Source organism: Corvus moneduloides, chromosome 1, assembly GCF_009650955.1.
Source record: "Corvus moneduloides isolate bCorMon1 chromosome 1, bCorMon1.pri, whole genome shotgun sequence".
Taxonomy (NCBI): domain Eukaryota; kingdom Metazoa; phylum Chordata; class Aves; order Passeriformes; family Corvidae; genus Corvus; species Corvus moneduloides.
The window spans coordinates 100,908,274-100,920,225 of NC_045476.1; the positions used below are offsets into that span (position 1 = coordinate 100,908,274).

The window sequence follows — 11,952 nt, forward strand, 5'->3', positions numbered from 1 at the left end:
CTATCAAAGAGCACAGCTTGTCACACACCTTGGTATTTGCAGAATGATCCCTGAGACATTCTGGGTAAGTTAAAGTACATGCAGATATGGCTAATGCATTCTCCCCGTAGTAGGTTGTCAGACACTGAACAGCTAGATTCTTGAAAATAACTTGAAAAATTAAATTATTTAATACTTACAGATTAGCTTAAAGAAAATATGTTACAGCATGTTTTAAATTGCTAAATTATATATATAAGTATAGTCTAAAATAGCATAATGTAATTTTTATACAATTACAGTAAATATGATTTAGGATTAAATATTACTTAGCAACAAGTGATAAATGGCCAATGGAGTTGTTGTCTGAATACAGTTGCTATTTTTTACAGTCTCAAATTTAGTCATATTTCTTTTAGGGGGAAGAATTTGATCTTTTTTTTCCTTAGCTGTAATTTCTTTCTTATCCTATATCAACCTGCCTAAAAATTGTATTTAACAAGCCATTTCAGTGCTGTATTTTAACAACTACAGAACATTTTTTTTCAGACTTCAGAATGTGCCATGAATATTTAAATCATGACTATGATACATTAAAGAACAAGGTTAAAAAAATATATAATCTTTGGTAAAGCTTTGTTGAGATAATTTTTCAGAATTTTTATTTTAAAAGGCTTGTTTTAAAAATGTGAGTTTTACTGAAGGAATATTCATGCTGGAGTATCCAAAGCCAACCCTGGTCCCACTTAAATAATGGCAAAATTCCTGTGGATTTCAACAGGAATGGTCCTATCCATCCAGTGCCATACTCTGCAACCCTTCTATCTGAATATTAGGGAAGTGCTATTAAATTTTAGCCTTCAGAAAATGGAAGTTAAGATATTGGACATATAAGTACTGCTCCTGGTTAATCAATGACATCATACTTGATTGTGTTTTGGCACAGCCTTTTTGCAAGAAGAATGCTCTATTTATCCGTGCATTTTTCCTTTCACTCAGCCATGGAATATACTGCAGAATATTAGATCATTTTGTGATTGAGATCCTCACAATGAATAGTTACTAACACTAATAACTAATAGTTACTAACTACTGAACTTCCTTTCCTCTCATAGTCCACCTATCACAAAAAGACAACGGCTGGCTGGACCAGTTTCTACCTTCATCCAAATTTCACACTTAATTTCATTTTGGCAAACCAGCTGGTAAGGAGAAATGCAGCTTGCAAATCATTTCTGTGAGGAAAGCAAATAGGGAAAGAAAAGTGAGACATACTCTTGAATAGTCCAGCTCCCTGGGCGTGGAGTCGGTTAAAGCTCGAACGAGGGCATTCATCATGCTGATGGGAGGAGAGGGTGGGGAGGGCTGAGAGGGTTCTTGCTGTAAGGGGCTCTTTGGTTTGGAAGGCAGCCGACCTCTTCTCCCTTTCAGGCTGTCGGTACGGACAACTAGGTGAAAAGAATCCCAAGGGAATGAGTTGTGAAGGTACCAGCAAATGATGGGTCAGAATGAACACCCTGCTTTCCTTACAGTGGACAGACCAGCAAAAATAAGAACGTTCTCCAGTTTCAGCACATGCTTCTGATGCCTTTGATTGCAAAGGAACATAAATGGCACCAGAACTGTGTCAGACCTATGACTGTAAGCAGCAATGTAGCTGCTTACTGAGAGCCCAGCTGTGTTCCTTGTGTCCATGCTTTGTTTGCGGCACGTCTGTGTGCCCGTGTATGTGTGCCTGTGACACTCCACTGCTGAAAAAAAACCTGAATGTGAAACACAGATTTTTGTGTTTCTACTACCAGTGTCTCTTTTAAATGGCAGAGGCATTCATTCAAAGTAATTTTAGCTTTCTTGAAGCATTTGAAAAAACACGGTCACACTATATAGGTTGTATTATCCATGTCAGTATTTGCAATGGGACTGCTCACACAATATTACTCACATGCTTAAATATTTGCAGAATTGGTACTAATGAGTTGATCCTGTTTCCATTTAAATTAATTGCAAATTTACAATCAGCTTATGGGAATGAAACGAGATCCTATGTCAAAATGCACACAATCCAGTGCAGCCCCCAGTGAGATAACAAGGGGAAGCCAACAGCATTATCGAGCAATGTTCAAAGTTAATAAAGGAGACATTTTGGCCACTGTCAAATTATCCTCTTGTGACCTTGCTGTTCTTGAACTCTGGGGTCTCTAGTCTAAATATGATAATAGGGGTGAAAAGCAGAAAATCAATACATTATTACATAAACACACATATTTGGGGGTAAGTTATGAATCTCATCACTGTCAAATTTATTGTAGAGACATCCATGCTGAAATACACACACACACACATACACACACACACATTCATTAAACATAACATTTTAGTTTCCTGGGATAATAGCCAGGGCCCTTACCTTCTTTAACCATGCCGACACTGAGACACTTCTGGAACCGGCAGTATTGGCATCTGTTACGACGTCTCTTGTCCACTGGGCAGTTTTTATTTGCCAGACAAACATATTTTGCATTTTTCTGAACTGTTCTCTGCAAAAATGCAACACAAAAATAGTAAACTGATTGTTTCTTGAGCAACTTAGAACCTGACAAAATGTGTTTTAATTACAACATGAAAAGTGACAGTGCAATTCATATAATTAGATAAAATTAATTTCCTAACACACTAGCCTGCAGGAAAAACAATTTTATTAGTGCTAGCTGCTGACAATGAAAATCATCTAGGATTGTTCTGAAGCAAGTCTCTGGAGACAGGCAACTTTGAATGATAAAATCATATCTGAAATTACCAGGTCATCACATCTACCTTTGGGGATTAGATTATCTCCGCTTTTAATATCCCTTTGGGAACAATTTTCTACTTGGTTCATTCCCTTGATTATTGCTGACCTTATTAAAATAAAATCAAAATTATCTGCAATGTACTTCTCTTGCTATCACTATTGTTAGTCAAATACCACAATAACTGGTTTGGTTAGCCATTAAAATCATCAGGGAGAAAAATAAAAATACCAGAAACCCCTACAAAAGATTTTTGGCTAAATACTCTGGGAAAGTTAACCTGACCTAAGGAAAAAAGACAGAATAATGCCATAGATACGTACATTTAATTAACTCTAAAGTCATGTTGAAAAAAAATAAAACAAAATTAAAATTTGTAGAAACCTGGTAAGCTTTGGAAGAATGTAACAAATATTAGTGCAAAAATGTATCAAGCTGCCATACTTAAAATCAAGGATAGATCAATAAATAACATCCAAAAAGATATTACTAGAAAAGACACCCGGAAGAAATTTATCAACTCAACATTCAATATTAAATCTGTCACTGCAATTAAATTAATGGATAAATTTTATTTCCTAATTTGTGTTTGTTATCAAATAACAGCCTCAATGTACTAAATATAAGAGATATAGCAAATATTGTTCATTGTGATTTGGAGCTGAAAACAGTTTAATTTTGCAGAGTAAGGTACTGTTAAAAATCAAGGATATGCTATTGATTTCCACAGGGGCAGGTTTGGGATAACAAGAGCTGCTATTTCCATGTTATTTGTATACCCTTTTCTAGTTACATTTAAATAACAAATTAGTTTTATAGGAGATGTGTGTGTTACCATGTGATCAAAGGATTATTATTAAGTAACACTGACAGCTCCATCTACAATAAAAAAACATTGCAAGCCCTCCCCCCAAATATTTTGGGATTGTTTTTCTTTCCATTTTATCTTTGAGCAGAACAGGGGCATGACTGCTATCTTAGCAAGAAGAAATAGACCAAATCAACCCCAAATATTTCAAATCTTAAACTTGCTGCCCAGAACCATCCTACCAAGAGTCTATCCCAAGCTCTTCACTTAAACAAGCTAATTCTGAAATTAATACTGGACTCTGGACCCAGTCTGCTGAAAGGAAATTACAAAGCACCCAAATCTAAGATCAAAAGAGCATATTCAGCTCTTGAAAATATAAGCACAAAGTTTCCACTGAGAAACTGCTGTGTGTAAGTTATTTGTCTTGCTATTCAGCTGCAGAGCTGCCTTCACTGCAGAGCAGGCACCAGGACCCTGTGCAGTGCTTAGTCACTGCTCTGCAGGCAGCTTTCCCCCGGTGAGGACTCCCTGGGCTCCTGAGCTGAAAGTTACAAGGCAGCTACCAAATGCAACTAGAAGTACTTGCGTTTTTCCCATGAGTGAAACCAGTTTCTTCCTGGTGCTGACCACCCTGCATTCCTCCTCACGCTGACCACCCCATGACAACAAACGGCACTGCTGCCACCACCTAAAATATTAAGTGGACTCTACGATTTCAGGGTTTCTTTTTTCACCTTAAAACAAAGCATAATTGGAATGGGTGACTGAGTAAAATCCAGGTTGAATGTACTCCAGGTGCATTTCACTACAGAATAAATGCAGTTTATAGCTTAAACTAGGGTGACCCATGTTTCATTGGGAATGCTGGCAGACCAGAGATGTGGTTTGCCCAGATCACTGCCATGGCCTCCTCTCAGCAGCCACTGGCAGATCCTTTTATCCTACACAGGGCTTTCCTTGGCCTTCTTCAAAAACTCTGGATGTCCCTCCCACCCTGGTGGGGGGCCTGAGTTTTAACACACGATGTCCCTGAACCCCCGGGTCAGGACCAGGAGCATGCGGGGACAGAGGGAGTGGGAAGTGAGGTGGGGGCAAGCAGGGAGGGGAGCGAAGCGCAGAGCTCTCACCTTGAAAAAGCCCTTGCAGCCCTCACACGTCCGCACCCCGTAGTGCTGGCAGGCGGCATTATCTCCACAGACAGCGCAGGTGCCTTCCCCAGACGAAGAGCTCCTGCTGGGCGGAGACGGGAGGCCACTGCTGCCGCTCCCGCTGCTCTCGCCCATCAGGCTGGAGGTGGCTGCGTTGAGGCCGAGTGGTGAGAAGGCTAAGGTGGCTGGTCTTTTGGCCAGGTGAAGCCCGTAGGAATGGCCCTCCATGGGAGCCTGGCTGGCGGCGGGCCTGTCCGAGCCCAGGGGCAGGCTCAGGGAGGCAGGGTCGTAGCACATGTGGGCGGCCGCGGACGGCGTGTGCGGAGGCGAGTGCTTGAAGTGGAAGAGAGGGAAGCGCGGAGGCACGGTCTTCATGGGGGTGGCGTCCATCAGGTGGCCGGGAGGCAGGCAGGTCTGCGTGGGCTGCAGCGGGGGCTCATCCCACAGGCCCTGGTGAGCAGGGAAGCCGGGTGTGGTGGGCGTGGAGGGTGGGGATTGCTTGAAGTACATGGAAGTGCTGGGCATCCCCTCATCTGTGGATGGGGGCAGTGAGGGCTGGTATGGGGACAGCCGGGTGTCTTCCATCTTTATGAGGGGCCTCTGGCCAGAGGAGGCAGTTTGCATTTGGTAGAGGCAGGAAGGCTTGAGCTCATAGCTGCCAGAGTAACCCTCCATAAAGGTGCTGAAGCTGGGCAGGGAGGTGGTGGCGGTGGCAGTGATTTCGGTACTGCTCAGGTCCATGGTCAGCTTGGCATAGTCAGGGTTCATGATGTCTGAGCTGTACTCCGAGCCATACGCGTAGGTCTGAGATGCATAATTCGAACCCGGCGGTGAAGGACTATACTGCGCTTGCACACAGGGCATATCTGCAGGGGCAAAGGGGCACGTTAACAACCAGCCCAGTGCACCAGGCCGCGGCCCAGGCCCTCACAAACTTCCTTCCTAGGAGCCTTCCCACGTTTCAGAGCTCAGATAAGCACCCAACTCCCATTCGGACATTTAAATTAGCCTCAAGCCTTTTCCTTTCAACAAGAAATATTCATCAAGGACCGGCTAAGTATTCGGTATTATGGAGCCTGCTCTCATCTAGTCAAGGGAGAAACTCACATTTATACCAGTGTCAGTGAGAGAAGAATCCATCTCAAGCTGCCCTACATCTGCTGCTTAATATACATAGGTGTCAATGAGAATTAGATAAGCAGAATGAGAACAGTTTATGACTCTAAGTCTGTCTCTGTATGCATGCAATCATGCTGTAAAATTTTCATGAAGGGTAAACGAGATTATCAAACGCATAATATTAAAAATTATATTTATTTTAAAAGAAGCAGCATCTGCAGTACATGTCAGAGGAATTACTCAAATCACAAGGTTTGCTACTCAGGACTTGCAAACACCAATTTTGCTTACCCAATTCCAGACCTTCAAAGAATATTTCTGGTCAGCTAATAATTTAAAGTTGCTGTCTCATTGTTAGTTTTAAGGCTTATGTCTGGTAAAATGTTCTTAAAAAAGTGGAGGGTGCAACATCCCCCTCAATTTGCAAAAATGTAGGATAAAAATTACGTGGTATTTCTGTTTTTATAGGAAAGCAAGGTTGAGGCTAGTAATACAGTTGGTTTTATTCATTAGTCATAAAACTTAATGTGGTTAACTGATAGCTGGGATGGTTGAAGCAACACAGTGCCTGGCTAAAAAGATCTGATTGTTATTTTCTTTTACATTTCCTACTAGTCTGCCATGTAATTTGCTGGTCACAGGAAATAATCAACTGAATTCTGCAATTCATTGAGGTTTGTCTGACTAAACACTATGAGATTCTAGCCCAATATTTGCAACTCGAACTAAAAGTGTGTAGTGTATTTTGGTTCCACAGCAGAGGAAAAAAAATGCTCAATTAGTATAAATTTCCTCATAAAGAGAAAAGTAAATATGGATAAAATGTATATCAAAATTAAGTGCAGTTCATCTCTTCTTAATCATGGTAATTTATATTCCAGAAGCACTTGAGAAATAATTCATGCTAAAAAAACCCCCCAAAACTGCCTTGAAAATAATGAGGTTTTCCTCATTATTTTAAGAACTCTTTTCATTTACTATTTTAAAATATTCACTCCTGGCATGGAGGAATCCAACTAATTTGTGTTAAATCAACTTTTAATTCTTTCCTGCCCACTTTACAGATAAATATATTTAAACTAAGCACCAAATTTGAATTATCACGCTGTCACAAACCATTCAGATTTTTCTTCTTCTCGAGGAAACATTAAAATCTGAGAAAAAAACAGTACTGCTGTTTCCTGAAATTAAGACCTTCCTGCTCTTAAATCCAAAAGCTTGAAGAAAAAGGCAGGACAACCCTCCCCCAAGCCTTGCCTCCCAATGTTATTCATGTATTTATTCTACTGTTCTCTTTTTTCCTATCAATTTCTGTCCATGCCATTCCACGCACACACATTTCCTGGCAAGTCGTATCACTATCATTTGTTAGTTTAAGTACTGGCTGTTAAAACACAGTGATCAGTGCTTAATCAAATAAAAAGGGAAAGAAATTCTTTCCACACACCTCCACTGGAAACTGACGGAGGAACACAACAGAGTGAGTGGACAGATAATGTCACAAGTGGACATATTGATACACAGCTCTACGAAGGAAAAAGTCTCTTTTGCTAGCTCAGAAAACGAGCAGGAGTTCAAGGGAACAGATCATTATGCCGTTTTTTCTGCATTTTTTTCTGAGCATTAGAGAGTTATGTCACTGAATTCTGTGCAAAGTGGAGTAGAAAAACAGAAGTCTAAAATAACTCTGACCGAAGGACTGAAAAAATATCCCTAACCTAAAGGTCTGGTCTATCCTGGCTCTGTGGGACTCCTCCTACCTCGCCTTTTGCCAGCGCACTTGTCTAAGTCTAACCCCTACTTTTCCACTTAGGGCAGCAGTATTATTTCCCCTGCAAAGTAAATAACCTGGGATTCTTTCTTCTTTATCTAACAATATTAAAGCAAGAAAAGAAAAAGCCCCACAGGAGGCACATTGAAGAGCAACCTGTCACCAAAACCCAAATGAATGGGTAAAAGCATCAGGGCAGGGACATCGGGAGCTATTACCATGTTATTTTGCTTTCTTTGCGAGAACTTGAAAAGGATGCCCAGTTTAACGCCAGAGAAGCTGGGCTCCTCACAGGGACGCTAGCACCCCCAACCAGCTTCCCCTTAAATCTGTCACATCTTCGGCGAGGGGCTCGCAACCTCGTGTGTGCTCAGGCACGGCATCGCCAAAAGCGCTGCGAAAGGCAGGCGCTGCCCTGATCCTTTTGGGATTTAAACGCCCCGGGACGTCGGGGACCAATGATGCCAAAGGGATTTGGGAAGGGTAGGGGCCGCGGCCGCGGCAGGAGCTCCCGCACTTCCCCCCCACCCCCCCTCCTGCCCTTCTCCCGGAGCGGCAGCTTACCTGGTGGGTATCTTGCGCGCTGAATGGTGGGGCTGGAGGTGCGGACGGAGGCGGCGGCGGGCGGCGGCGGCGGCGGCGGGATGGGTGCCGGCTGGGACCTCTCTGCGGAGGCGGGCCCGGGGCCTGGCCTGGGCGGGGGGCGCTCTTCCGACCCGGGCTCTGTCCGCCGGAGGCGGGAGACAAGACACGGTCAGGGGCGGCGGTGCCCAGCGAGGCAGAGGGGAGACCCCCGCCTCCCCCCGGCGCGGCGCCTCGGGAGGACGTGGGGGGACCGTCCCCCGCGCTCGCACGGCAACCCCCCGCCTCGCCCCGCGGGTGGGAATGGGGAGCCGGCCGGGGAGCGGATTCCTGCCGGCTCCCGCTCCCTCATCACACAAAAGGCAGCGAGCACCGGGCTGGGACAACAGAGCCGCCGGTTTGTTCTCCGAGAGAGGAGCCTGGGGAAGGCAAGAGGAGAACCCCGGGTGGGGTGACTACAACAAGCGGGGCAGCATCCTCGAGCGTCCACTTCCCCGTGAGAACTTTCTCATTTTGGGATGTAGAGACCGGGGAAAAGCAGGCTGGAAGTTTCTATGCAAGGTACCGGCCAGACTTGAGGGGTGTTCTGCCGGCCCAGCTAGCCCTGTGCAGTGTCTCCGGGCCCACCATCGCCGGCGCGGGGGAGGGAGCGCTGCCCAGCCGCCTCCCCCTGACCCTCTGGGCGCTGCCAGCCGGGTTCCGCGGCAGCGCGGGGGATGCGCGGCCGCGCCGGCCCCTGCCCACGGGAGCCGCTCCTCGGCGACTCTTTCTCCCGCTCCTTGCCTTTCTTTTGCCTTCCCCGCGCCCCTCGCCTTCGAACCCCCGCCAGCTCCCGGGATGATAAGTGCCTGTCAGCTCATCCCATTCTCTCCCGATGGTTTTGTTCCCTCACGAGCTCCTGCTAGGCGGTTTCCCGCTCGGCGCGGAGCGCCCTAGGGCTCCTCTCTGCCCCCCCGAGCCGCCGGTTACCTAGAGACACTCGCTGCGCTTTTAACCACGCAGCACCCCTCCGGGCTGCCGCCGCCCGAGCCAGGAGCGCAGGGCCGTAAGGGCTGTAAATTAGGAGGAAATAACTACCCTTGTCAAAGCTCTTTTCTTCCTCCGTGCACTTTACATTCAGCCCCGAGTGACACCCCTCCCCACCCTGTAATACGAGGAGGAAACCGTGAAATACTCCATTGTGATTGTGACTTCTTCAGGCGAGTTTCGAAACCTTCATTTACCCGGGAGGGACTGCGGAGGGGGAAGCTCCATTCAATTAAAAAGTTTCGTGCTGGATTTCCACCGCCGGTTAGCTGGCGATTTTTTTGGGGGCGGGGGGGGGGGGGGGGGGGTGGGGGGGGGGGAGGGATCGCCCCGAGCCGCACGGTCACTCCAGCAAACGTCCACGAGATCGCGTGAGATTCACCTCCGAAGAAACCGTCTGGTCTGGTTCAGTCCATTGTTTTTTACCGGGGCTTGACTCCAGCATACAGCGGTCTCCACGGAGGAGAGAAAAATAGGGCGAAGAATGTAATCGAGTGAAGCGGCTTGGATAAAAGTTAGCGATTCATTCCCAAACTTTTTTTTCCTGGAGAAAAAAAATCCTATCCCAAAACACCAATCCCCCTACATAAAACAATGTTTTACGCCCTTTCCCTGGGAAATATCCTCGCAAGGAATCCATCGTATCCAAAAATTGCAGGTTAAGTAACAGCGTTCTTAACTAGCCGCGCTAAGGTGAGCCGCATCTCCGCCCGGGACAGACTATCGCGATAATGCTGCCCCGATAACTGTCCCCCTACATACTATCACAACCCAACGCCCGCGCTTTCTCGCCTCTTTCCAAGACTGAAACTTCTTTCGCAGCTATTAAGGCGAGAAGGCAAAGGCGAGAGGCGCCGCGGGGGCAGGGAGCGGGGCAGCGACGGCGCTGCCCAGCCTCCCTGCATGGTACCGCCCGTGCCGGGGCACCGCGGCCCCTCGTTACCACTTCTGACCTCCGAAGGGAAAAGTGCACATTTCCGAGGAGCAGATGCCGGGCAGACGTGCCGTGCAAACATCCCGTCTCATTTCAATACAATATGTCACATTCCAGCAATTACCTCTTGGGCGAGCTCTTTGGGCTGCCGAGGGGGGCTGCTGTCTCCCAAAGTGAAATGAGCTCAACCTGCCCCGCCGTCCCTATTAGACAGCTGAACTTGTGCAAACAAAACCACCTATTTCCCAAGCGCGGCTAAAGGAAGGAGACAAATTGCTGCCATTCATCACCGGCGCTGTAAACTCCCCGCCGCCGCCGGCAGCATCATTTCCATGACAACAACTAGCAGAAATACCTTAGTACCACCGGCTCCGGCTCCCTCTCCGCTCAACCACAGCCCTCCCGTTTGCGAGGGGCAGCAATGCCCCGCGCACGGCAGGAGTTGCCGAGACGGCAGGGAGGCTCGGAAGCCAAGCGGCAATTGAGCATCCACGGAGAGGATGGGGGAGGAGGGGGGGAAGGTGAGGGAAAAGTTTCAGCGATAGCCCGGCACGGCAGCGCGTCGGCTGAGCCGCATCGCCCGCCGCCGGCATCTCCCCAGCATCTCTCTACCCCGGCGGCGCAACTTTCACGGAGTGGGGACATGCCGCGCTGTCCCTCTCCCTCAGCCGCTCCCGTTCACTCGCATACGTACTCGGTTGCTGTGGAGGTTCCGTCTTTACATCTAGTTTGTAGGTGCCCGCTTCCTTAAAGGCGTATGTAGGCGCTGTCCAGCGGCAGGACCCGAGACACAAAATCCCTCAGACTCCCGGTAGCTGCAGGTCCAGAGGGTGCGTTATCCCGAGGCATGGAAAAGGATTGAAAAAGCCTGAGGAGCCAGGAGCCCGTCCCCGGGCGAAGGGAGGGAGTGAGCAGGCGGTCGGGCGAGGGATGCCGAGCGGCCGCCGCCGCCGCGATGTGCCTTTGTGTGTGTGCGGCGGGAGCCGGGCCGGGACCTGTGCCCGCGTCCCGGTGCGAGTGCCCCGGGGTGCGCGTGTGCCTGCGCCGGAGAGAGGGGACGGAGGCGCCTCTCTGCGCTGCTCTCCCGCTCCCTCTCTCTGAACGTCATTTATGTGAGAGGAGCCCTAGCGGCCTCTCCATAGAGCGGCTGGAATGCGAAACGTCAATAGTGACGCCATGGGAGCCTGACGCTACTGACCCCCCCCCCCCCCCGCCCCAGTGTGTGCGCCGCGCTCCCGCCGCACCGCGCCGCGCCGAGCCGTGCACAGCCGCGCACAGCCGAGAGGTGCGGAGCGGTGCAGAGCCCCGGCAGAGCCGTGCTGAGCCGGCGGCAGCGGGACAGCACGGCCGGCCGGCCGCCTTGGGGCCGCCTGCCCGCGACAGCCTGGCCAGTCGTTCCCAAGTCTGATAATAATTATTATTAAGATAGTGATAATAACAAAATTAATATATCTTTACTGAAGCGGCTCAAATTAAAAGAGCTTTGCTTGGTTACTTAGTGGAACTTTCAGGATGAATTAATAAAGGTTTCTTTCACTTTTTTATTTTTCACTTTTTTAGACGTTTCTTCTTTTTGCTTTTATTTTTTTCCCTATTCTTTTCTCTTCTCCCATTTTTTCTCTTTTTTTTTTTTTGTTTCTTTTCTTCTTTTTTCCTTTTTTTCCCCCCTTTTTTTCACCCTCTTTTTCTTTTCTTTCGAAACTTTCCAGTGCGCAGGAGCAAGGAGCAGGTTACGGGAGGTGCCGCTCACAGAGCGGGCACTATTGCGAGCGGCCCTGAGAAGCGTTCCGGCT

General features: G+C 47.8%; 1 protein-coding gene across 1 annotated transcript in view; it reads right to left on the reverse strand.

Annotated features, from left to right (window-relative positions):
• Positions 1-11,276, reverse strand: part of NR4A3 (nuclear receptor subfamily 4 group A member 3) — a 29,556-nt gene extending 18,280 nt beyond the window's left edge. Inside the window, exons 1-5 of the mRNA XM_032120276.1 lie at positions 10,854-11,276; positions 8,182-8,340; positions 4,707-5,593; positions 2,387-2,516; positions 1,255-1,427 (exon numbers count right to left, since the gene is read on the reverse strand). Of these exons, the coding sequence (XP_031976167.1) occupies positions 1,255-1,427; positions 2,387-2,516; positions 4,707-5,591 (1,188 nt within the window). The 5' untranslated portion in view covers positions 5,592-5,593; positions 8,182-8,340; positions 10,854-11,276. The remainder of the gene's footprint in view (positions 1-1,254; positions 1,428-2,386; positions 2,517-4,706; positions 5,594-8,181; positions 8,341-10,853) is intronic.
• Positions 11,277-11,952: the final 676 nt, after the last annotated feature.